The following is a 22247-nucleotide window of genomic DNA, read 5'->3' on the forward strand; positions in this document are numbered from 1 at the left end:
AATTCAAAGCCAGCCTCAACAATTTAGCGAGGCGTGAAGCAACTCAGACCCTGTCTCTAAAAATACAAACAGGGGCTGGAGATATGGCTCAGTGGTTAAATGCCCCTGAGTTCAATTCCCAGAACCCACCCCCCCCCCAAAAAAAAGAAAGAAGGTATATACATGTGTACACTATGGCATCTTCCACTTGGAGAGGATGTGTGCATGGAGTTAATTTGAAATCAATTTTTATACATTTGCAATGTTCTCACTTCTTATAATGTACCAATCTAACCCTACCCCTTAATTCCAATTTAGTTATTGCAACTAAGAATTGCTTAACCTCATCCATTCCATACAAATAACTATCATGTAAGCATATTAAATGTATTGACTGGTATGGTCTGGCTGAGTCAAGGAAATCCTGATTTCTACGTATAATTTGCAAGCAACCGGCTTAGCACCATTTATAAAGAAGTTATAAGTTGTTAAGGAAAATACCACATTTTGCAAATACATTAAGGTCTAACACTACAGCATTAAAAAAAAATGGTATCCTTAAGGCTCCCTGAAAACTACTTTGGCTGGAATAACTATCATCCCATAATACCAGGCTTCTTTTAACAGAAAAATTTGGCAAGCAAAGAACCTTTCCCATACAGATAAAAATAAACTGTCTCTGCTCATCTCTTTTCTAAAAAGATAATTAAGAAGTTTCATTAAAAGAACACATGTTTGGACTGGTTCACCAGTAGTGTGGGATCAAAGAATAAAGCCAACTGAGGAAACTTCTGCAAGGAGACAGATTCTTGATTAAGGACTAATGATGCTAACCAGCAACTGAGCCATGGTGTAAGGAGCAAAGACTCAGTTCTTTCAGCTCAAAGCCAGGTCAACATGAAATGTAATTATCTCTTGGATCACAAACAGGATAAAGATGGCTACAACACAGTATTTTAATACTCAGGTCCTACAAAATCAGGACCCTATTCATGTGCCAGTTAGAACACATGTTAAAAATGAAAAAAAAAATCATACCACATACAAAATAACCCTTCTTTGATCAACAAATGTAAATTCAACTTAGTCCTCTGTGTAAACAGAAATTTACAAGCAAATCCTAGAAGACAACAGGATGATAAAGAAGATAATTACCAAAGATATTTTAATCTGAAATAATTTATGTACAATAAGAAGCTCTCCTTTGATTAAAAATATTTTTAAGTTCTCCCTATTTTGAGGTAGAGGCCTTCCCCAGCCATTTTCACATGACAGACCACTGGTATGGTTCACCTGTTTGAGTGTCTCCACTATCTCTGATTTACTTGTGAGTGGAGAGAACCTCTAATTTGTTTTTAGAGCCCCAAAACTCAGGATAAAATGAATGGGTTCAAGACCCTGAAGGAGACAATCCTGACTAGTCCAAAAACTTCAGATTGGCTTTAGATTGGCCCATAAGCATTGATGCATACATCCATGTGTTCAAGATGCTTATGCTCATCAGGAAATATTATGTCCACTATAGCTGCCAGTCAAAAAAGTAAACACAAAAACAGTGGTTCCCTACATGAATCTAACTATTAAAAGTAAGATCTCCAGTACGGTTACCTAGAGAGGGCATTTTGATTCGATTCTCAGTTTCATGTCTTGATCTACTATATTCTCTGAATCTTGATTTTCTCCTCTGTTAAAAGGAAGAAAATGGAATGATCTCTTCCACACCGAATGAACTGAGATTCTAAGTAAGCACTGGATATCACCAGATTTACTAGACACAACTGCATGATGTAAAAACTGTAGCCTCTTCTAGAAGCTACCCTCCCTTTGGGAGGATTTATCTCACCTCTCCCCTACACTGGTGTCCCATCACTTGAAGATTAGTTCTCATCTTTATTGGTTTAATCCCTCATTTTCCTGGGTCACATCTTCCAGTAGTTTCCTCAGAAACCAAGTATACAAGCTTTTTGGTACCCCCACCACACACACACACACACACACACAATTCTTTATAGGCTGACAGTTCAGGTGTGCACTGAGATTAAATCAGCAACCCTTTTAGTACAGAGAAGGCACCATTTTGTTCTATCACAGCACTCCCGGATGCAGTTTGATGAGCCAGGGGCCTCAAATGGCAGTACACATCAGAACTGGAGGGGCTTCTTGAAGCACAGGTTGTTGAGCAGCCAACAATTCTGGGGTTTCCGTTTCACTGAGTGTGGGGAGGGGCTCAAGAGTCTGCATTTCTTTTAAGTTCCCAGGGGATACAAATGCTGCCAGGAGGACACTTACAGAACCACTGTCAATCCTAGAGATCTGCATATATGCTTCCCACACCCCATCCCAGAACCTGTTTTACCCCAAGTATTCTGAAAACATAGTTTACTGTAGGTTTTTTCCTTCTTTTCAGAGTGCTGACGCTTAGCAGACCCTTTCAATCTAGACAAATGACCCCTCCAGTATGGGAAACTTTCTTTTCTCTTCGAAAATTTCTTCCCTTCTATTTCTATCAATGACTTTGATCTAGGGAGGTGTGAAGACTTCCTTTGTCTTCTAATCCTCCCACTTGCTCACTTTTTCTTCTCCTGTTTTCCATCCCTTGGTCCTTGGGTTTTTCTTTCTGACAAATTTTTTTCAACTTTTTCCTGACACTTCTATTGCCTTGCTACATTGTTTTTTTTTTATTGCATTCTTAAATTCTATTTTCAGCTAACTTGCTGAATATTCCTTTTTTTATTTTTTTCCATGCTTCTGGTTTTGTGGATTTAGCATCTTCTCTTCTCGCTCCAAAGATATCACATTTGTTCTTAAGTACCCTTTTCCCACTGCCTCTGACTCCATTTTGCTGTTTCAGACTCTGACTTTGTTGTTAGAAACCCCTTCGGATGTCTGCTGACCAATGGCCATTCACTCAGATTTGATAAAAAGGAGCACTAAGCAGCTTAGTGAGGGCTGCATGTGACATGGGCTTGCTAAGCAGTGAGTCTCTGCACTGGTGACTGTGGTATGTTCACATGTCACTTTCTGTGGGTCTTCCCTCTTGAATCCTCAGTCTTCAGTTGGTGGTGGGGGGGGGGGGAGCACATCTCTTGTCATCTGGGAAGGCTATCTGGGAATTAAGTTGAGAGCATGGGTGTCACCTTCAGTATTCGGGAGTGACTTAACATTGCTGATTTCCAAAGAGGGTGTGCACAATCCCTACCTGAATTCCAGAGACTTTCTTTCTATTCCAGTTTTCATGAAAGTAAACTTCCAGTCTTTTGTGCTAGGGAAAGGGCTCTGCGTTCTGGAGTAGGAATGTGAAGGGAAGTCTGAATACTTCTTGTAAAAGACTATTAACTAATTCTCTATTTTCAATTCTGTTCTGCACCTCACCTTTATAGGTTCTGAATTCCAGAACCATTCTGAGGATCTGCAGTATACTAAAAAAATAAATAAATAAATAAAATGCCTGTGTTTTGGGGAAATCAGCTGCTTTCTCCTTCTAAGTCAGTTGTAATTTATCCATCTGCTTGCAAAATTTTTATGGCATTTTTTATTTCGACTGTGTCCTCTCTTTGTTCTCTATTTTCTCTTTGTTCCTGTTGGTATAACCCTTCTTTTTCAATTCTTTTACTTTCATTTTAATGGGGTGCAGGAAGGAGCAGAGTAACATGAATGCACTCAGCCCACCATGCTTAACAGGAAGTCTCTACCAGCAAGCAATTCAATCCATCAATAACACCAGTTTCACTTTAAATCCCCAAATAAGCAAACTCTTCCCTCAAAAAATTTACTGTAATTTGTTTCTCACTGAAAAGTCATTTGACTCAGACTTTTGCAAGGTAATTTAACAAAAAAATTTAGTCTATATAAAGAACATTCACTTGAGATGATAGTACAAATGAGAAAATACTGCATCACTATTCTGAACCTCAAATTAATAAACAGGCATACAGAGCATTAATTCAGTATGAACACATCAGGCTAAATTCATTTCATTTTATTTTCCAATATGGCTCACAGAACAATGAACCAGAAACATCACTAGCATAGATTTTCTTGATTTCACCCAAGTATTTAACTTGTCCTTGTAAATAGGACAGAAAGTGTGGTGGTATGATCATACAGGCTGGTGAGCTCACAGTGATCCCTTGTCTTTATCTTCAGAGAGGGGCATGAAGCTCTAGGGATTTCCTCCACCACAGAAAGTGCTAATAGACAGTTGAGACCCCATACTATGCAAGAAATGGCCTGAGAATCTGAGCCAGGAGAAAGGGCTTTGAGAAAACCTTGTATTTTAAGATATGTAAGTACTATGATGCCAAAAATAGAAGGAAATTGTTTTCCCCACCACACAGAGCTTAGGAGAGCAGTCAGAATCTGCACAAGAGCAGAGCTCAGCTTAATTTACAAAAGTCCTGGCAATCAGAGCTACAGAATCAGCCAATGGGAAAGGAGCCTCACCAGGAATGAGCTTTGTCCCCTCAAGGGAGGGAGGTCCTATAACCTCTCTTCCAGGGATTTCTCCACAGAGATAAATGTCTCTTCTAATTCCAAGTTACAAGACTGCCCATAGACACTTTGAACCAATGAAAATGGCGTTGTAACAGTTTTATCATTTAGCAAACTTTAATTCCTTCCACCGTTTCTTTGATACTTACATGTGCATAGCGAAAGACAAAGACAGATTTTACACAATTAGTTGACAATTACCTTGAGTCCATCAGCATCCTTTCATCTTTGAAGAGTACAAGGCCATTGCCCTTTGGGGGATCAGACAGTGATCAGTGATCAAATTCAAAAGCATCATATTTTTTAAAAAAAGTGCCCATTTTTGATGTTATTCCATAATGTATTTATTTGCTATTAAAATGGTCAAACTTGTTCATGCACAATAAAATTGACAGTCCACAAATGTGTACCAGACTTATCCTATGTTTTACAGTACTTGCAGCAGGAATTCTATCCTACTATGTCAATTTATCTTCCACCTTACTCTAGAGGCTGCTCTATCTGCCTGAGAAAGCTACACAAAGAGGGAGGGAGACAGCAGACAAGGGCTGATAAGTGCTAGAAAGGAGGTGTTTATATTTACAATTGCCTTTCCTTTCATGTTTTGAATTTAGTACTTAAGGAACTTTCAGCCAAAGAAAGAAGAGATGGTATTGGTTAGAAGTCTGATTGTTTTGGTCTCTACCCAACCAGAGCCCCAAACTTCTGGCCTGTGGAAGCCATCAGAGAAACTATAATAAGGAAGAGAAGAAGGAAAAGTAACTAGACCAGAATAGAGACACATGTTGAATCTTGCCACCCTAATCATGAAAAGCTACTGCCTCTCACTTTATTGTTGTGTCTGTCTTGGCAGAACAAGCCTCATTCGGCAAAGAGGGAAGTCTCTTAGAAGAAGCTGTACCTGATACTTCAAAGCAGCAATGTAAATGGCTGGTACGAAGGTGGGGGAGAGACTGAGAAAATGATTCAGATTCAGGATAAACACTGATAATATAGAAGTTTCTGATGCAAGATATACTGGAAGGTTAAGTTCAAGGAGTAGGAGTCAATGTTATGGCCTTCAAGAAGCAACACTGGAAAACCAAAAAAAAAAAAAAAAGCTGATCAGTGAGTCATTCCATCGATCTAGAATTGATGTTACTTTGGAAAAACCAAGTTTTATGAATGAAAAAAAATTTTTGGTACATGGAAAAGTTGGAATAGAAAAGCTTACTATGTATATGAATTTGGACTAGGTCATCCATTCATTCATCCATCTAACCAAAAAACATATACTGAGTGTCTATGTGTGCCAGGCACTGTGCTACATGCCAGGGTAGTAATGGGGACAAAAACAGATGGGATATCAACTTTTGTGAAGTTCCATTTTGGTGAGGGAAAGACATTTAAGACTCCACAAATACATAACTGAAAATATGATTATTTATACAATAACAAGGTACATTGTTATAACAGAGAAGATATAAAAATGCAAAAGTGACACAAGTCTTATCTATGAAGGGTGAAGGGAGGGTGGGTACTCTAGACGGGGAAAAGCATACCACAGGAACCTAGGGCAGCATATCCTGGCCTGCCTGGGACACAGCAATGACTCTAGAGAAGGTTCAAAGGGAAAAGAGGATGCACAGTATTCTATATCTTGAGAAGGACTGTGCTCTTGACTTAAGAGCAGTAGGGGACCACTGAAGGACCTAGAGAGCCATGTAAGGATCACGAATTTATGTTTCAAATACAGCTGTTTTCAAACACCTAGTAAGTTTGTATTCTGGGGACCAGTTTGAGATTACATGTGAAGATAAACTGAAGAGTGTTTGTCACAAATACAACTCGGTGAACAGTAAACTCTCTTTTAAGTGCAAGTTATATATAAACACTTTAAAATTCAATGAAAGAATACTACTTATCGTATTAAGATCCTTATGTGTTTATTTTGTAAGACCTGCATTCCGTGACTTATTTCCATTAAGCACAACAGTATGTGGCTTCTCTGAGCTAGTGAAGGCTGTAGCCCTAAGAGGCAGAGTCTGACAAGCAAAGAAGACTCCGCCCATTCATCTACAACAGGGCAGCATATACTTGGGGATGAAATCCAGGTTCCTCTTACCCAGATGTGGGCAAGGACAGGATATGGTTTGTGTCCACTTACTCAAAACAAAGTACTTTGACTCCCTCAGAACCTTAAGTTCTAATTCTAGCAAATCTGCTCCCCAACTTCCTGAATTAACACAACAAACTGGTGAACTCTTTCCAAATATTGACTTGAAAAGTACTGGATAAGACAACTATTTGGGCTGTACTGCCTAGTCACAAAATTACTCAAATATATATCCTTACTTGAAAGTATTATAATACTTGCAGCCTTCCCTATATACAACTTTATCTCTGAGCTATGAACCTATTAAAATAATTAATATTGTTTGAAAGGTTATAAAGACAGTTTGGTGAATAATTTAAATAAACTCAGTGCCACAAACCAAGCAACCATTTCTTATATCAGTGTCCCCCAAACCTATTTCTTTAATAGTCTGATTTTTGGAGTGTAATGAGAAATGCTTACTTTTAGATGAAATTCTCACTTAATATGGTGCTGGGCAGAGTAGGTAACTAACTATGGAGATGCTCCTCCACCTAAGATGCAGTTACATCCCAACAAACATGTAAGCTGACAATATCGTAAGTCAAAAATGTATATAGTACACCCAACCTACTGAACACAATGGCTCATCCTGGCCTGCCTTACATGTGCTCAGAACATGCACACAAGCCTACAGAGAGGCAAAACCATCTCGCACAAAGGTGTTTATAATAAAGTGTTGATTACCTCATAATTTATTACACTGTACTGAAAGTGAAAAACAGAATCGTCGGATGGGTATACTTTTACACCATCACAAAGTTGAAATATCAAAAGTTCCTAAGTTGAACCATCCTAAGTCGGGGCGGTCTGTATTGCAGTCTGATTTCTATCACTTGTTCAACTTGTACCCTCCCCCCTCACTCAGAAGTCAATACTCATATGACTCCCACCCCATGGCCAATTTCCCTTTGTGGGGTAAAAAAAGGTATGTGGCCCAGCACACTACAGGGCTCAAGGTACAGAACAACTCTAGGGATTTATAGGTAACAAGTATTTGGCAAGTCATAATTGTTAATTCTCAAAGGCACATTATGGCACTTGATTTTGTAAATGAACACTCCTTAATGCTATCTCCATAAAAGAAGAAAATCATATTCTGTGATAAACTGTGTAAATTCATTGCTCTGCTAAAAAAAAAAAAAAAACCATAAAAATTCAATGATTCCTCCAAACTGCAAATCACCTAAGCATGGCAGAAGCCTCATGAGCTGATTCTACTGACTTCCTAGATCTCCTTCTTCCTCCAGACCTTCCCTGCCCTCCCATCCCTACATTCTAAAATCTTATGCACTGGCACACCCCTGAAAATCCTTCGTCACCCTAGACCTCACCTCACTTGGACAAGAATGTCTTTATCATCTGTCTTCTCACTATTCGGAGCCCCACAAGAGCAGAGATCAAGGCCTATTTTTCTTTGTTCTCTAGTGCATAGTTAATGTTATTGTTGGGCACTTAAGCAACTCAAAATATACCTTACAGATACAAGACTTAGGCTACAAATATTGCTATTATTAATTATAATTTTGTGCTCCCCCTTTTTTGTTTTTTAACCAGTTAAAGAAAGCAAAAGTTTTCCTGTTAATTCATCTACTGCTGCCAGGATGATTTCTAAACCCTGTCTTCCTCCTGTGGCCTTTCCACTCAAGAATCCATTTTGGCCCCCTGCCCCAATCCTTTGCTCCTCTGCCAAGCCCACCACACTGCAACTGGAGCAGCTGCGGCCGCTCACACCCTTCAGAGCCCTTTCATGTACACGTGCCATTTGATCCTCTGCCGGAACCATGGGAGATAGATGGGCAGACATCTCAGACAGTACAGATAAACAAAGAAGAGTTAATTAAGTCTGCCTAAGGTCAGAGAGGTCATTAGTGTGAGACAAGACCAAAACCTGTGTGTCCAATTCCCAGCTCAGGTCCCTCTCCTGTTGCACAAGGGCCCACAATTGCTCTTGTCCATTCTTCTGAATAAACCTCACTCTCATTTCTTAATGGATACCTTTTTTTGTGCCTGGGACTCTACTGGGCTGCTGAGAGGAGAGAGAGCTCAGTCAGATGTGAGTCCTACACTGGAACAAACTGTGACAAATGCCATTAGAAACTACATGCACTACATCTGTAGACCTTTCAAAACTGAAAGAAAAATCCCCATGATTCTACAAACAAGTTCACACCACACAGAATACCATTCCCCACCACCACTGCCACCCAGTGTTGTTCTCAGTAGTGTACAAACTGCCTGAGATCTGAGGGAAGAGCACCACTTTTATACTTTCCTGCCTCCTCAAAGCATCTCCATTCGAGAAGACACATGAAGTGACAGAATCACATCTCACATGCATTAGGTTCCAAGGTCAGCAGACAAGGGGAAACATCTATCATCAGCGTGCCCTTGAAGTCCTCAGGACACAGCCAAGCACTTTTCGACACTCTCCCTCCCACGCTCCATGAATCCAACGTGGCCAGCTGCCTTCAGAGTGGGAGCAGATCAATTTTGTAGGGGAAGACTATGTGTTTTATCATTGTTTATTATATTCTGAATTTTTAAGTTCAGGACCTGATGAAGAAGTCCACAAGCGTGAAGGGCACATGTGCTATGAAAGCCGTATTTCTGAATACCAGAGTCACCCTTAGTGAGCTGAGACATTCAAACTTACAAAGACAAATGAGAAAAGGGGTTCTGATTTCCCACCTCCCACATACTCCAGAGCAGGTTTCTCTCTTGCTCGAGTGGTGAGGTGAATCCTTGAGTTATTGAAATTACTTCTCTTGTTCTCATTTTTTTTTCTTTCAACCAGTATTATTGTAATAATTTATAATTATTATTATTTTACCAAGTATGCATAGTTGAACAGTCTCCAATAGTAAATCTTTAGTCACAGGTTTAGACTAAATGTACATGGATCTCTCTGAATTATCCTAAATGCATATGAATATTTATAAATATTCCTTAATTCATGCATTAAGCATTAACTAACTATGCCACACACCTGCATTAAGGAAAGGAACTTCGACCACAGAGGCCTCACAATGCAGCAGAGGAGAAAAGCAGCAGCAATATCATTTTATGCCTATATATGAGTTGGTCTACAAGGCAAAGTGGGCCTCAATGGAGCAGGGCGGTCAACTGGGAGCCCTCTGTGACCACACACCCTCCTCACACTTCCTGGTTTGATATCACACCAGGTGTTTTCTGCCTTCCTCCTTCCAACAGGTCAGCTCTCTGGGGGCAGGGATTTTCGTCTGTTCTGTTCACTCCTCCTCTGATCCTAGAACTATGACCAGCACAAGGTGGAACTCGGTCAGCATTCAGTATTCACCTTCACTGACCACATCAAAGGACATCTGCCACAGCATTCTAATCCCTTTTCACGGCCTTTATCATGGACTGAAGTCATCTTTCCTTTTAAAGTCTGTTTGCCTATCTGTTTTTCTCTCTCTCCTCGATAGAAGGGAAATTTCACAGTTTTTCATTACTGCTCTTCACTTAAAACAGAGCCTGGCACACAACACGGAGTCAACACATTTTAGTTGAATGAATCGTCTCCATCACCACCGTCATGGCTCAGTCGCTGAGCACTCAGTGAGTACCAAATGGCTTTACTGTATCCTCTCTCTGAATCTTCACAATAATCCTGTGAGATAGGCACTATTACTATTCTCCTTTTAAAGCTGAGGAAAAACAGAAAGAAAGTAACTTGCCCAGGGTCACAAAACTAACAATGCGTGGAGCCAGCAATTAATACCAGGCTGTTTGACTTGAGCTCTGCTTTAATTACTGTTCTATGTGACCAAAGCAGCACTGTAGAATGGGGCCAACACCACTCTTGTTGCATAGGTTCAATCCTCTGCCCCCTTCTCCCCACTCCTGCCACCTCCAGGCCATTCTCCATACCAAGGCCAGAGTGACACTGTCAAATACCAGAACTGTTGGTCTCACAGCTTAAAATCTCTACAATGGCTTCCCATTGAATGAGCACGTTTTGGAGGGCTACCAGCAAAGGTAATCAGTATTTATAATGACCCCCCCCCCAAAAAGGGTAACAATGTCATCTCTGGACAAATGACAGGCTATAAAGAAAATGACAGACTTGGAGGAAATGTTCTACCTGGTAAGATAAGAGATAAGGATAAAACGGTTATTTGTGATACTGACCTTATCAGTAATTTCAGAAATTCTTATGGAATAGCTGATCAGACTGGAAGGGCAAATACTTTAAAATGAATAAACCTGGGCCCTACCCAAACCCACTGATTTAGAAACTCTAGGAGGGAATCTACTAATCTACATTTTTTCCCCTTCTTCTGTGAGTGTGTGTGTGTGTGTGTGTGTGTGTGTGTGTTTGGTTGTAATAGGGATTGAACCCAGGAGTGCTCTACCTACATCCCCAGCTCCTCCCACTTTTTTTTTTCTTCTGAGACAGGTATCACTAAGTTGCCCAGGTTGGTCTTAAACTCTTGATTCTACTGTTTCAGTCTCCCAAGTCACTGGGACTCACCAGGGTAGGCCACAGTGCCCAGCTCCGTTTTTAACAAGCACTCCAGGTAAAACTTTGACAGCTACTGACCTAAACACTTTTCAAAACCAGACAAGTGTCTGCAAGTTGGGAAGTACTATATAAACCATCAGCATCACAACTAAGACCCAACTCACCTATTTAATAACCAACAAGGCCTCTTTCATTCAACAATCATGTTGCACAAGTCACAAACTCAAACTTCCCTAACCCAGGTCTACATGTTTCAAAACTGCCCAATGCTTGAGCAGGTCATGTCACAATGGCTTTCCACTGAATGAGCACATTTGGAGGGCCACCAGAGCCAAAACTAGCATATCAGTAAAATTGGCTCACTTATGCCAGGTCAACTGTTTCACTGTATGTTCATTCCCAAGACTGTTTCATTTCTTTACCTAAAAAATACCATCCTGCCACAGTCATGAAATTGTGAGAGAAAAACAAGGACACACACAAGTCATGCCTTGCCCCTAGCACAGGGGCTGACTTCTGAGGCAACTCTGTGTGGGATTCAAAGGAAAGCAGGTCTATTCAGGTCTTTTATATTCTCAAAGATCCCTGAAAAGGTTAGAGATGGGTTTTGTACATGAGCATGTTCAACCAGCATCCCAGGTGCCTGGCATTTTACTAGGCTTCCCCGATGTTACCAGAACCAGTCCCTAACTGAATGTCTCTGGACATTAGTATATCATTTGACAAGATATGAGCTCCTGGTTCCTACGACTAAGAGGGAGATCTTATCAGGTACAGTCTTCTCTGTATCCAGGCCCTCCAGCTGAGAGAGCACAAGGCAGCAATGGAATGAAGCCTGGATATTAAATCTTATGCTGAAAATTCAGCTAATTTTTCCTTTTAACACAAGTTTTCAAATTATTTAACCTGTGTAAATAACCCAGAAAAAAAGTTTTCCTCTAGACAACAGAAAGAAAAAAAAAAAAAAAATTCAAAACTTGATAACACAGGGGTCTAACAGTCTCAGAAACTCCTTTGAAAAATATGGGTTTAAATTGTGACGCTACACCAAGTATCTAATCTGAGTCATGTCATGTGGTTTAGTAGATTTTTTTTTTCCCTAAAATTTCAGAGATGTATTTAAATACTGATATCCAGCTCTGATTATTTTCAAGTTCTTCTTTAAAAAAGAAAATGTTTCAGCCTAAGCAATAGAACATGGAAACGGTTAGTGTTTTAGAAACAGTGGTTGTGCTCTGCAATATCCAAGAGACTGCAAGAGAAAACTAAACATTGGTAGAAGGAAACAACCAGAAGTAAAATTCCTCAAGATATTTCATATGTATGAAAATAAATTTTCACTCTCCACATTGCCTGAGTAAGCCCATCCTACAAATTACTCTTGGAGAGTCTACATAATCTAGTTAGTAATTGGTTCTATCATTACATGAGAACAAAGCAATCACTGGTCAGATGTACTGCAGCAGATTAAGGGGAAAAAGAGTGAGATTATTCAGGCTGATTTGACACAGCTCTTGCTAAAGCCAAACACAAATAAAAACAATATGGACAAAAATCCAAATTTTGACGATTTCTAACTTTTTATATGCTCTTCTGGCTTTCTATTTCCAAATTACAGCCTTAAAGGGTACAACCACTGTTATTTATTTCCAATAGAATTTTCTAATTTCCTCCCAAGCTCTAGGCTTCCGACTCTATGCCAGGCCAAAGTACACACTATTTTCCTCACCCCATCCAGGCTACAAACTGGCCCCACAGACCCCTCGGCAATGAAGTGTACCATGACCCTCAAGGCCCTCTTAAGCATGCTGACAGAACCTGCCAAAACACAAGACCAGGAAAGCAAGTGAGGTTTAAAAAGCTCCCTTGGCCAAAGGAGAATACCTAGTGAGATAACAAAACCAAGATTCCATTTTAGACTCCAATATTTTAAGCAATGGTAAAAGACAAAGAAAATGGGTATTAATGCTAGCATAAAAATATTTTTTAGACTCAGTGTTTGTCAAATACCAACTGCTTTTTCTTTCATTCCTTTCTGTTTCTGATCTTCGAAAAAACCACATCAGTATCCAATGTCACTTAGTTCTTATTCAAACAGAAGAAAGCAGACACAGCGGCTGCACCGTGACTTGGCTGACCTGGGCCCTCAGTAAAAACAAACCTCTATAAATCACCAGATGTAAGCAATTGGGTAGTGATCACTTTAATTAATTGAACAGCTTTCCTGAAATTTACTGTATAATTTCAACCCTCCCAACACCTTCACCAGAAGCAACTAACAATGGTGATTTTTCTCTTCAGGTGTTTAAAGAAGGAACATGTTTTTAGCTTCAATGGCACAAATACATTTTTTAATTATTCAAGATTAAGATGGTAAATTACTTAATTTAAGAAATTAAATCAGGAGCATTCTAAATGCTACTTTTTAAATACTCAAAAATCAAAAATTATTCTACAATCTACCTCAATACATGGATATAAATATGTTTATACTCTACAAAAATGCAAAAAACCACAATTTTAATTGTATTTGAAAACTCTTATTTGCAAAATAACATGTGATGATGTTTCTAACTTCAATTACATATTTAATTCTCACTGCCTCAGTTGATATGTCGAGTTGAGGTTTCTAAACCCTGACCTTCCACTGCAGCTGCCTCACTTTAAAAAGGGAACCTCAATGCCTTACCACCAACTCTCAAGTATCCTCACAAAACAATTCTAATCATTCTCCACTAGGAGATATGTAATCCACAATCCACGGATTCCATGCCAACCACTGAGCCACACCAGAATTAAAATCCTAACATAGAGAATGTCATCAAACACACATCTCTATGGGGCTCCTTTGTATGTTGAAGACCAACTAGTTTAACAATGACAGCAAAACATAAAGTATGTTGTTAGAAAGTACATGGACACTTGAGATTCAGAAGTGGCACTATAGGTTGAAAAATAAGTTAACCAAGTTAAAGAATCCTTCTTTATTATATCCTAGAGGAAATATTCATACTTTGCTCTTAAGAGCTTTACGCTAGCCCACATGAACCATGGAACATCTAATACCCATGGCTCTTACATACACATGAAATTTTGTTGGTATTCACTTACAAGGAAAGAAGTGTAATATTTGCTGAAACTGGTCCCAGATTTGGAATGGTCTCCAATTCATTGTTGTTCAGTTTCCTATAAATGTGAGAAAAGGGGTGGAGGCTAATTAGGTCATCTGTGATTCAGATATGAAAACTTAATAAATTATTTAAAAATTCCTTCCAAGTTCAAAGTTTTAAATAATTTATTATAATCCAAATGTTCATACAGTGAAAAGGTAATATAGTTTATGCAAATCTCAAACAAAAAGTAACTAGGACTCACACTTCTCGAAGGCTTTGAAGGTGGTTCATGGAACTTGCCTTGATGGATGATAATCTGTTGTGACTTAGGTCCCTTTAAGAAAATGAAAATTATTAGTTTCTAAAAACCAAAATTGTGATCAACAACATGCAAGACAGAGTGGGCTTATGAACTAGTGACACTATCAACCCGAGTGACAACTGAAGAAATAATTGGTCCACTCTGGCCACAAACTAGACGGCACCCAAACTCAAAAAATACAAACTCTAGAGGACAAAATTAGTTTAAGAACCGGCAGATTCAAATACTTTAAACCCACAAATGTTTTAAGAGATGTTTTTGGCACATGGTGAACAGATCTTTTGTGAACTGGTAGTTTTGTTTTACCCTCCCAAGTCCCCACTCCCAACTCGATATGGTGACATCATGGCTCATGAAAAATGGCTAATTAGGCAGGTTGCTGAAACTATAGCTTCTATACAAACCTTTTTATTATCACAAAATTAAGTATCAATGTTTTTATTACAGTCAGACAAAACAGAAATTGCTTTTCACCCAAAACTGTTTGTTTTGGTTAAGGCACAAAATTGTATTAAAATTTTGTGGTGTGTGTGTGTGTGTGTGTGTGTGTGTGTGTATGTGTGCACCCATGCCTGTCTATTAAAAGGGTACAAAACCACCTGAACCCTCTGCTTTCTGGAGCTCCCCAAATCTAAATATCTGGTAATTTAACATATAATTTAGATCACATCGACCATCTTTTAACAAAGTTAAGCAGACTGTACAAGCACCTGTGAATAGAATAAATCACTAAAATGAATGTGTTTCTCACTCAAACTTAGTGTTTCCCAGTCTAACTTAGTAACAATTTCACAGAATATCAATCCTAATATAAAAACAACAAATTCCTACATACATGATAGTCCAAGGAATTCATCTTGTCACTTCGATTCAAAATTCGAAACGAAATCTGGCAAATTGCTTGACTACAGTCCCAGTATGTTCCAACAATACACTGACTATGTGCCTTCAAAATGGTGTAATGAAAATAAAATGGCTGAGCTGATACTGCAAATGGGGCTGATCAGCAGTATGGCTTACAAGGGCCCCACTCTAAGAGGTAAATTGGCTCTTCCTAAATTAATTCTTTGTGTTTAAAATTTAAGATTTTTTAAATAAGGAAAGTTTTCCAACAACTAAAGTCCACTGAACAAAAAGCATGAACTATGTTACATGCATAAGTATGTTCTCCCAAAATAAATAACTAAAAACAGAGAGAAGAAAAGTGTTACTTGGTGCCTAGTTAACAATTAGAAATCAGAGATCCTTTCACAGTTTCCAAGTTTTTATTTTGAGTAACCCTGGATTTCTCTATTTCACCTTTAAAAGAAAAAAAAAAAATTGCAAAGGTTTTATTCCAAGTATGTTTGCCTAAAGACCTACCAGACAGTAACAGACATGAGTAGATTTGTTCTGGTAGAGTTATAACATGAAAAAAAAAAAAAAATCTGGCACAGTCTTTAAACTATAAAAATCCTGCAATTACAACCACTGCTGTGCATGCTCACCACCGACTGGAGCCAGACACTTTCCCTCACAGTCCGGCCCAAGTCCATCTGGAGTTCATCAAGGAAACCCTGAGCCCAACAACTCACGTTAGGATTCAAACAAAACCTGTGTACTTTTAGCGCCCCAGACAGTCCCAGATTTCCCACATGGCTTAAAAAACAACCAAGGAAAGGAGTCCTTCACCTGGGAGGCAGCCAGAATCCTCAGAGAGTCTCATTTGAACTGACATAACTCAGGAACATTGAACCTGCATTCCCCCATTGTTTCCCAGTTTTAAAAGCAAAGGGGGAACCAATCTGGCATTTACATTTAATACAGGTGATTTTTCCTTTTAATTAAAAAAACTGAAACTGCACTCTCCACTTCATTGTTAGGATTATTCCACAGGGCAATCCTGTGAGAAATGAGATTGAGTGCTTAACTTTTTTCTACCAGTAATGGGATGAGATCCTCAAACAAAAGACCTTTAAAATGAGAAACTACCTTCAGAGACCAGGGCACATGCAGGGAACCACTCATTTCTGATCCAGAAGCAGGAGCTGGCAAACTTAAATATTTCAGTTATTGCAACACACTTGCATGCTTGAGTTTTGTGTGCTATTAAAACCACATTATATGTGGGAGAAGAAAAAAATCGCCCTGTAAGTGACTTTTACTGCTAAATACTTAAAGCCATGAAAATTTAATGTACCTAAATTTAGATTTAATATAGTTTACATTTCAGCAATGATTACTTTTCAGTTAAAGGATGTCACATTTTCCTAAATTTTCCTTACATTGTTTGTATGGCTACATCACTCAGGAGAGATTCACAATTGTACAATTCTTGTGTTTTGTTAAACTCAGAACATAAAGCATTCAAAGAGGAGGGTAGATTAATTCTAAAAAAAAAAAATGTTGTAGTGAAGTTAACAAATGGGAAAGGTGGTATGGGAGAGAAGTGTTAACTATTTTCCCAGAACCAAATCCTCAAAACTCAAACTCTTTTTACACAACAGAGAGAAGATTCTCTTCCTGCATATTAGCAAGCAAATAAGTAGATATGAAAATAATTAATTTACAACATGTGGTTCCAGCTCTCATTTTCTTCCTTTTAGCATTTAGGAATCTGACTTCTAAGTCAAATTTTAAAATGCAAATACAGCAGAGCTTCTTAATCAATCCCACTGGGCCTGCAGGGCTGCTAATTCAGCAGAAATCTGGAAAGCTGAAAAACAAAAAGCCAGGCTGTAGCTGTTTTAAGACACTGATCCAAAGTGACTCATAAATCAGCCGGCTATGTTCGAGTTTTAGTCTGGAAAATATAGAAAAACAGCTGTGAAAACTATAAGGACTATTACCTCTACCCCACCCCCAATTCTAGTATGGACCAGAAGATTTATAACAGGCCAACACTCAAGGAGTCACTCCAGCAAAATCTACCTTTCTGGCTTTTGCCTGAGCCGTGGTGCTAACCCAAACTTTTCTACGAGATAAAATAAATAATTCTGACACTTCAGTGGGAAAGTAGTAATACTTGGAAGCTCTCATCAGCAATTTTTCCCTCTTTTGGTTAAATAACATTCAAACAGTAAGTTTTCTTTAGGTTCAGAATTCTGTTAAGCACAAACTCCAGAGCAAGGCTCCAAAGCGTTACTGTTTTAACAGCCACTTTCATTAAAGTATTTATTAGGGGTTACTTTTTGAAAGTAGAACTAAGTGCAGTACTATTATTGTGTAACTCAAACTATTCAACTGAATAGTTGGAATTTCAACTGATTCAAGTGGGGAAAATACATATTCACATATACATGAAACAAAAAATAGACCACTGTGCTTTTTCTGAACAATGCTTTCATAAGCTAGTCCCAAGACAAACTTTTACTATTTCAATTGCCTAAGGGAAGATAAAACATGTCGAAGAATATCCTTTTTTCTACTTATTTCCATAATCTACTTAAGAGCTTTTTCAATCATGTGAAAATTAAGTAGCATCTTCTTACACCTCCTATTCCAATATGCCAAATAACAGAGAAGGTAAAACTCATTTCCACATTTGTTTGTTTTTTCTTCTTTCAAAGGTGAAGAAGACAGCTGCAGAGCTTTAGGCACAAACAAAAGAAACATTTACAATAAAGAACTTCAACCACATGGTTTGGTGACACCTACAAAGATGGTTAGAAGACACAAAAGTACAAGAATGACAGGGCTGTTCAATGAGTGATCACAGCAGGGCGTCTGACAACAGACCAAGTGCTTATTTATACAAGTGGAACTTATTTTCACATACATTTAAGGAATGTGGACTTGTATTGAGACAATTTACTGCTGGCGGAAATGTAATTAAAGACTGTGCTAACCAAATAAACTGTAATTTGTTTTTAGTGTGCCACCAAATTATCTGCAAAACAAAATCCTAATTAGGTCAGCTACTTTAAAGACAATGTTTAACTAGGTATCGAACTCCTTTTGGTTCAACTCAACTTCTAATCAAAGGCAAGGAGACACAGTTATTTCTTTAGTGACATCTAAATTCACAAAAAGTATGTTGCACATTGGCATGATCCAAGAGCCCACTTGTCCTTGAAAAACTACTGAATACAGTTAGATCTGATGCTGAATCCAAGCATTTCTAAACATTCTAGGAAGCACTATCTTCATTTTCTTTCCAGTCCCTCTATTATTCATAGGTGTTCACCTCTCCAGTCATTCAAATGTTCAGTTCCATATGTTGTCAATAGAGCCATTCACATTTCATGAATGCAGCAGCATGACCTCCACAAGAGGCAATTGAATGGAATTAGCCACAACTAATTGAAAGTCTTTCCTGCTTTGGGTTAAGGCCCTTATCTCCTTCTTCACTTGTAATAAAAACTACTAAGTAAGACATCCCATGATAAGCGATTAAATACCACCCCAACACTCCTTAAATCTATTTTCGTATTAAATTAAGGTTTATTCAACAATTCTAAAATTCTAAATACAAATAAAGGAATTTAGATTAGCACAATGATGTAAAAACACAATTTCTTAAACCACCTAACTAAACCTTCAACCGATTATTACAATGACAGGAAAGTCTGCTACAATTGTTTAAGAACTGAAAATTTCCATGGCAATTTTGCTAGGCCCAAATCTAAGATTATAAAGAGTCTAAGATATTCTTTCTTTTAAACAAGATAACGATTTTTAAAAATAAATAAATAAGGTTTTTTGGGGGGAGGGGGGTTGTTACATTTTACAGAACTCTTAATTTTAACAAAACTGGGGACTAGGAGAAACAAAGGGTTAACGTTTACAAAGGACCAGTATTTCCAACTAAATTTCATTTTCTTTCTCCTTCTTCCGTGCAGTTGGCAGTGATTTCAGATTTTCAGACTTCACAGCGAAAATACAAAAACTTGCATAAGAGCACACTGCATTCTCCCCTAAATCGGCTGTGAGAGACCACAGAAATCACGTCCTTGGTTCTGAAAAATCTAGTGTCTTCCTTTCCACATCTCCTGATCAATCTTACCACCCAACTTCTTAGCGAAAGGAGAACGGGTCACTGTGTGGCCCAGAAGGTAAACTCACAGCTAGCTAATGCGAAATTATGCATGGGGTAAGTCTGCCATAGCTTGAGCAGTGACTTGAGGGGGCTTCCCAAGTCAAAGTAGTAAGTGAAATTACTGGTTGGAAATAGGAACAGGGACAGAACCAGTCAGAAGGTAAAGCTGGGCCACTCTCCCACACAAACTCGGAGGAAAAACTGCAAAACTCCGGTCATCCGTGTAGATTGCCACCTCTCCCTCCTGGGCCTGGACAGGAGCTCCTAGAAGTCTGGCTCGGGCAATTGCCCGAGTCCCCTCCCCAACTCCGCCAGCCGCCGGGTGGGGCGCCCCAAGCGCCCACCTGCGCAGCACTCAGGAAGGAGACTGAGGCCCCACAGCTCCTTTTCCACCCCCACCAAGCGCCGCTAGTGGCCTGGGCCAGTAAGAGCTGCCCTGGGAGAGGGCGCAACCAGGCCCTGACTGTCTCCCGCTTTTCCGCAATCGAGCGGTCCGATCCCCTCCGTCCGCGGGAAGAATACTTACAGCCGAGTGACCCAGGACGGGAGTGGCTCGGGAAGACTAGCCAGCCGCTGGCGACTGCAGTCCAGCAGGTCCCCGAGGCAGCGGCAAGGAGCTGGACACGGGCGCTCGGCGGCAACCTCCGAGGGCTGCCCGAGTGCACCGCGGCCGCCAAGAAGACTGCCTTCGCCCGGGCTCCCGCAGCCCAGCGCCGCGCACAGCAGCAGTCCCAGCGCCGCCGCGGGCGCACGAAGCTTCGGCGTGCACATCGTGGTCCCGCGGCCTCTAGCTCGGCCAGGCGCTCCGCAGCCGGCGCGAACTCGGGCTCGGTTACAAACTTCCAGCCACGAGTGAACGCCCTGATTCCAGCCGCGTGCTCCTCTCTCGACCTCCCAGGTAAACTTCTTTTACTCTTAGCACCAAAGCCCTCTCATGCCCCGGAGCAGCAGGACAGAAACAGAAAAGTACCGCCAAATTGTGGCAGAGTTGTAGCCCGAGCAGCGTCCGCAAGCTTGCCCGCAAAGAAACTTTTTCGCCCCCTCCAAGCGGCGAAGCACAAAGTCCCAGAACTGCGGAGCAACGAGGCGGGGCGGGGCGGGCAAGGCCCGCGTGCGCCCATTGGCCCGCCAGGCCGCGGGCGACCCCGCGGCCACGTGACAATAACAAGGCTCCAGCCGGGGGCCGGACTCAGGAGAAAGTGGAGCGAGATTGTAGGAAATTTGGTGTTACATTTTCCAGCCTCTCCAGCCAGAAGTCTCCACTACGTCCTGGGAACCATATATCAAATGGAGTTGAAGGGCTTAAAGGGAGTGCGCAAACAAGTGAGCAAAAACTAGGCTAGTTCTCAGAGTTGGAGGTATTGAGGGAAACTTCTGGGAGTAAACTTCATTTTGTTATCAAGAAACTCTTCAATTCCAAATTAAAGAAATGTATGTTATCCTACCATTCACAAATAAAACAATGATCTTGAAGAAAATAAAGTTCTTCTAATTTTAATACCGATTTTTTTTCACCCCTGCATTGGAACCAAATGTAAAAAGAATTTTAAAAAATGTGAAAGTTGTGGTTTTGGAAATGGTATATTGAATTACAAATAGCCACCCTCAGTGCTCTGGATGGAGCTGGGGGAAATGCTCTTCTAATAAACCTGTGATGACAATCATAGATTCCAGGCAATAGCCAGGAATAATAAAATAATCACAGTAATACTTACTAGGACCTTGGAGGAAAGACTTAATATATGCATCTTAGTCTACCTGGTCTTTGAGTGGTGACAAATCTTGATTGAGAATGCTACCAGGCTAAAAGTACTTGCCTGCCTTTGGTGGGTAGAGCTGAATAGGATGAATTCAGGCATTCAAACTTCCTAGTGAATTCAGCCCTGACTTAATCTTTCAGGTGACTAGAACCACAGGATGTTGAAACTGATGGAGACCTTGGAGATCATCTGCTAACCCTTCTTTCTCTGGGCAACATAATAGAACCAGAGGAGGTTACTAATTTGTTTGTGGCAAAAGAAAAAATTGGAAGCTTATTTTAAGCTCCTGACCAAGGATGTCTGTCCTTGGGACTGTTTAAAGGTTGCTGTTGAGAGATTGCTTATGGAGTTGAGACTTTAACCCCCACTCTAGTATCCACTGATTTCCATTGTAACAAACCACTGTATAAGTAATACCATTCAGGGAAAGGAAAAGACTTGCTTTGAAGTTGACACACCTTATTTTAGATAAGATAGCTGGTCCTTTTCTTTTCAACTACCACTAGTATCAAACCCACCACCTTTTTTGATAATGTACAAATATGATACACTTATGACAGTATATCAGTTTTTATTTATAATTTTGCATGCTTTGAAGTGGACAGGATGAATGGTAGTCACACTACGCACTTTTCAGCTCAGTATTACCCACTTATTTCACATAAGGGAAGTCAGCCATAGTGCGTTGGAGGCTTTTTAAAAAAGATGTCATTATACACATGTCATTATGCCATTATGTGTAAGCATTAGTATGACTTACTCCTGAGACATCACTCACATGACATAGGTAATCAGAAATTTTCCACCATTTGGCTCATTTTCTTCTCCTATTGTACATTCTTATATATAATTTCATCCTCTTCCATCAATCAAACTCACATTTATACATTGCTATTTACAACATCCATATTTCCCATCCAGATCTTTTCTCCTAAAGAAAAT

General features: G+C 39.7%; 1 protein-coding gene across 2 annotated transcripts in view; it reads right to left on the bottom strand.

Annotated features, from left to right (window-relative positions):
* Positions 1–20918, bottom strand: part of LRIG3 (leucine rich repeats and immunoglobulin like domains 3) — a 45456-nt gene extending 24538 nt beyond the window's left edge. The window contains exons 1-3 of one of the 2 annotated variants that reach the window (XM_081309683.1): positions 20072–20918; positions 14469–14540; positions 14205–14279 (exon numbers count right to left, since the gene is read on the bottom strand). In XM_081309683.1, the coding sequence (XP_081165809.1) occupies positions 14205–14279; positions 14469–14540; positions 20072–20316 (392 nt within the window). In that variant the 5' untranslated portion in view covers positions 20317–20918. The remainder of the gene's footprint in view (positions 1–14204; positions 14280–14468; positions 14541–20071) is intronic. The other variant, XM_081309682.1, reaches the window with a different exon arrangement.
* Positions 20919–22247: the final 1329 nt, after the last annotated feature.

The sequence above is a fragment of the Spermophilus citellus genome (genome assembly GCF_964194105.1).
Source record: "Spermophilus citellus genome assembly, chromosome: 10".
NCBI classification, from domain to species: domain Eukaryota; kingdom Metazoa; phylum Chordata; class Mammalia; order Rodentia; family Sciuridae; genus Spermophilus; species Spermophilus citellus.